Raw genomic sequence first — 3,938 nt, 5'->3', positions numbered from 1 at the left:
CCCCATTCCTTTGCCAGTTTATCAACTTCACCACCCATGAAAGCTGCCCCCCGGTCCAAAACAAAAACTTCTGGGATACCAAATCTGCATATGATGTTCCTAAATAGGAATTGTCGCAACGTACCACCAGATGCTTCTTTCAAAGGTTCTGCTTCGACCCATTTTGTAAAGAAATCGGTTGCGATGATAATGAACTTATGCTGAAGTGATGAATGTGGGTGAATCATCCCAATTAAATCTAGCACCCATCCTCTTGCGGGCCAAGGCTTAATAATGGGTTGCATTGGAACATTAGGGACATGCTGGACCCGCCCATGAGCTTGGTAGTCCAAACAACCTTTAGCGAATGCGATGCAATCCTTCAAGATACTGGGCCAAAAATATCCATGTCGTATGAGCAACCATCTCATCTTTGGACCTGCTTGGTGAGCACCGCAAATGCCGGAATGAACTTCACGCATGAGTTGTTTCGCTTCGCAGCCATAAACACATCTAAAGTCTACGCCATCTTCGTCGCGTCGTCGCAGCTCGTCGCCTCTAAGAAAGTAATTTAGTGCAAGAAAACGAATCTTCCTGTCGGTAGTGGGATTTGGCTGCTTGAGATAAGCGATCAAAGGGATGCGCCAATCCACGTCAATAGGTTCCAGGGTCGCGACTGATGTACTATCTGGAGGATCTCTTCTCGCCATCCATGAAGGAAGCGTGCGACGCTCGACTTTAAGGATTCTCTCCCTTACGCCATATCTCAATGTTACCCCTGTTGCCAGTTGGGCCAACTCGTTCACTGCAAAATTTCGCTCGCGAGGAATGTACTATAGATGTATGTTATCAAACTGGTCCAACAGGTCTAATGCCCTGTTCCAATAAGGAACTAACGTGAAGCTATTGCATCTGAACTCGTTGCACAACTGATTGATAACCAAGAGAGAATCGCCAAGTATTTGTACATCTCCGATTCCCATTTCCAGTAGTACTTCTAGGCCTATAATGAGGGCCTCATACTCTGCTTGGTTATTGGTACACTGGAACTCCAACTGGAAAGAGTAGGAAAATCGATCGCCGGTCGGGTTTTCCAAGACAATCTTTGCTACTGCTAGCGTATCTGTTCTTGACCCGTCAAAATATAACACCCAAGGCTGGAGTGAGATTGTGGCTTGATAAAGCGTGGCGTACTCTGGCAAGCACGCTAAATCCTGGCGATCTAAAGTTGTGGCAGCGACCTCTAAATCTCTAACCGCGGGGACATCCAGCATAGGGTGATGTGCCAGAAAGTCTGCTATGGCTTGCCCCTTTACTGCTTTCTGTGGCACATACTGTAGCGAGAATTCTGATAATGCGAGCACCCATTTGCCAATACGGCCTTTCAAGATAGGTCGCGACAGCATATATTTGACTAGATCGGTTTGAGCAATGATGCAAGTAGTAAAGGACAACATGTAATGCCGCAATTTGCATGCTGAGAAGTATAATGTAAGACACAGCTTTTCCATTGGAGTGTACCTTGTTTCACAATCTGTGAGTGTCCTACTGAGGTAAAAAATGGCATGTTCAACACCATTTGCATCATCCTGAGCGAGGAGGCTGCCAATGGAAGCCTCAGCTACTGAAACATACAACTTTAATGGAAATCCCGATTTAGGAGGAACAAGCACTGGCGGGCTCGCCAGATAGGCCTTGATTTTGTCGAAAGCCTCTTGATGTTTAGGTTTGCAAACAAACTCATTCTGTCCTTGCAACTTCAACAGTGGGGAAAACGGATGGATTTTGCCTGAAGAGTTAGAAATGAATCGTCACAAAAAGTTGATCCTACCCAGTAGTCGCTGTAACTCTTTCTTCGTTCGCAGGGGAGATGCATTGATGACCGCGTTTGCTTTATCTTCAGGGACCTTAATGCCTCTTTGATGGACAATGAATCCCAGGAAATCTCCTGCCTGAACTCCAAAAACGCACTTGGCGGGATTCATCTTGAGCTTATGTAGCTGCATGCGCTCGAAAACTTTTCTGAGATCCGTGAAGTGATCTCCACTCTTCTTAGACTTCACGACGACGTCATCAATGTAAACCTCTAAGATCTTCCCAAGTATGTCGTGGAAGATCAGGTTCATGGCTCTCTGATATGTTGCTCCCGCATTCTTCAGTCCAAAAGGCATGACCACATATTCAAAAACTCCTGCAAACCCAGGGCAGCGGAATGCAGTCTTGTGTCTATCTTCTTCCGTGACAGGAATCTGGTGATATCCTGCTGTACCATCCATGAAAGACAACCGTTTGTGCCCTGCAACTGCGTCTACCAACATGTCCGCAACAGGCATGGGGTAGACATCTTTAGGTGTAGCCAAATTAAGGTCTCTGTAATCTACGCAGATCCTCATTTTGCCATTCTTCTTGCGAACAGGCACTATATTAGACAGCCACTTATTGTACTTGGCTACCCTGTTAATGCCCAACTTGTACATCTTTTCGACTTCCTCTTTGACCAGAACTTGGGTCTCCGAGTTCATTCTTCGCGGCTCTTGCTTCACAGGCCTCTTATTAGGCAGCGTTGGTAGTTGGTGGCATACCAAGTCTGGTGATAGGCCTGGCATGTCCTCATATTTTTCCGCGAAGCAGTCCTTGAATTCCAGCAATAATTCAACGAGCCTCTGTTTCTCGCTAGGCTCTAAGTAAGTGCTGATAGCCACTTCTATAGGCTCATCAGTTGTTCCCAGATTGACCTTTTCAGTAGGGTCCCTAACCTTCGGAGGTGTCTCATCCAATGCCGCTGGAGCAAGCTGAATCTCTTCTTCCTCCTCTTCTTGATCCGTGAACTCTTCATTAACAATTTCTAAGGTCGCGACTCGATCATAGGCCTCTGTTTCCACCAAGTATGAGGATAGCCTCTCATACAAAGAATGGAAGGCCTCTACCTCTTCCTCCATGAGTTCGTGATCCATTAATTAGCACTTGGAGATGGCACCGCATATCCAGGCCTTTCGAGGTTGTTTTTTGCGACCGCGAGCCCCCATTGTGCCAATTCAGAGGTCGTCACCCCTGTGGGGTGGCCCTTATCATCAATACCAACGACTTGTAAAGGAGAGATTGGTTCTAGGTAATACCTTGCGTCCAAGTAGTTGGCGGACACCGAAAAAGGTCGCGGGTCTGCTTTAACAATTTCTGCCTTATCCGCGACTCTGTCCCATATGATTAGCTCCTGATGAAGGGTCGATGGGACACAATAACTCCTGTGGATCCAGTCGCGGCCCATAATTGTGCTATATGCTGCATAGCAATCTGTAACAAAGAAAGCGTAAACCCCTTCTGCTGGACCCACCTTGACTCGTAGGAAAATCAAACCCAATGTTTTGGTCACAGTCCCCGCGAAGTTCTTTAGCGTAAGGGAAGTGGATTGGATCTTCTCTTTCTTGATCCCTAGTAGATGCATGGTTCTAGTAGTAATGACATTCACAGCCGCGTCGGTATCAACCATTATCTTGCTGACCTTAGTCCCATTCATTTCTGCTGTGATATACAAAGGTCGCATGTGTTGCACCATGGCGGGTGTGGGTCTTGTGAAGTTCATGAAGAAACCCTTATTGTTAGCATCTTTAGTCTCAAGGAACACTGCTTCTTTCGCCTGCGTTGTTGCGGCTGAAGTGATTTGCAACTGCTGTTCTCCAATCGCGTCAGTTTCGACACATTCCTGCGCAGCGACTGGTAAGGCATACTTAGCAGGGAGCACATAAACCATATTGCAAGAGGTATCCACCATTTCTGTTTCGTCCATGTCATCATCAAGATTGAGCTTGGGTTCATCTGCTGGGATATCGGCGTTGAACCGTTTAACCATGAAAGCAACCAATGATTCCTCTGCGGGGATCACCACCTTGGCTTGTTCGTGCTCCTGTACCATGGAAACCTGGTTCAGTGATTCAAAAATTTGTTTTGCCGCTAGCACTTCC

General features: G+C 46.6%; 1 protein-coding gene across 1 annotated transcript; it reads right to left on the bottom strand.

Annotated features, from left to right (window-relative positions):
• Window positions 1-812: 812 nt before the first annotated feature.
• LOC121049925 lies at window positions 813-2,372 on the bottom strand. The gene is made up of 3 exons (XM_040508384.1): window positions 2,249-2,372; window positions 1,529-1,768; window positions 813-1,393 (listed from the first exon to the last, which is right to left on the bottom strand). The coding sequence occupies exons 1-3, from the start codon at window positions 2,370-2,372 to the stop codon at window positions 813-815; spliced, it is 945 nt and encodes a 314-aa protein (XP_040364318.1).
• Window positions 2,373-3,938: the final 1,566 nt, after the last annotated feature.

This window comes from Rosa chinensis, chromosome 6 (genome assembly GCF_002994745.2).
Source record: "Rosa chinensis cultivar Old Blush chromosome 6, RchiOBHm-V2, whole genome shotgun sequence".
NCBI lineage: Eukaryota > Viridiplantae > Streptophyta > Magnoliopsida > Rosales > Rosaceae > Rosa > Rosa chinensis.
The sequence above is the reverse complement of the archived record's forward strand: the minus strand, read 5'-3'. Positions and strand labels throughout refer to the sequence as shown.

Excerpts from the sequence above, each read along its gene's own strand:
- LOC121049925 (XM_040508384.1), bottom strand. The coding sequence starts at position 2,372 with ATGAGGATCTGCGTAGATTACAGAGACCTTAATTTGGCTACACCTAAA. Across the intron at positions 1,769-2,248 it reads ACGGTTGTCTTTCATGGATG|GCAAAATCCATCCGTTTTCC; the intron begins GTACAGCAGGAT and ends CTAACTCTTCAG. Across the intron at positions 1,394-1,528 it reads ACATGCCATTTTTTACCTCA|TCAAATATATGCTGTCGCGA; the intron begins GTAGGACACTCA and ends AAACCGATCTAG.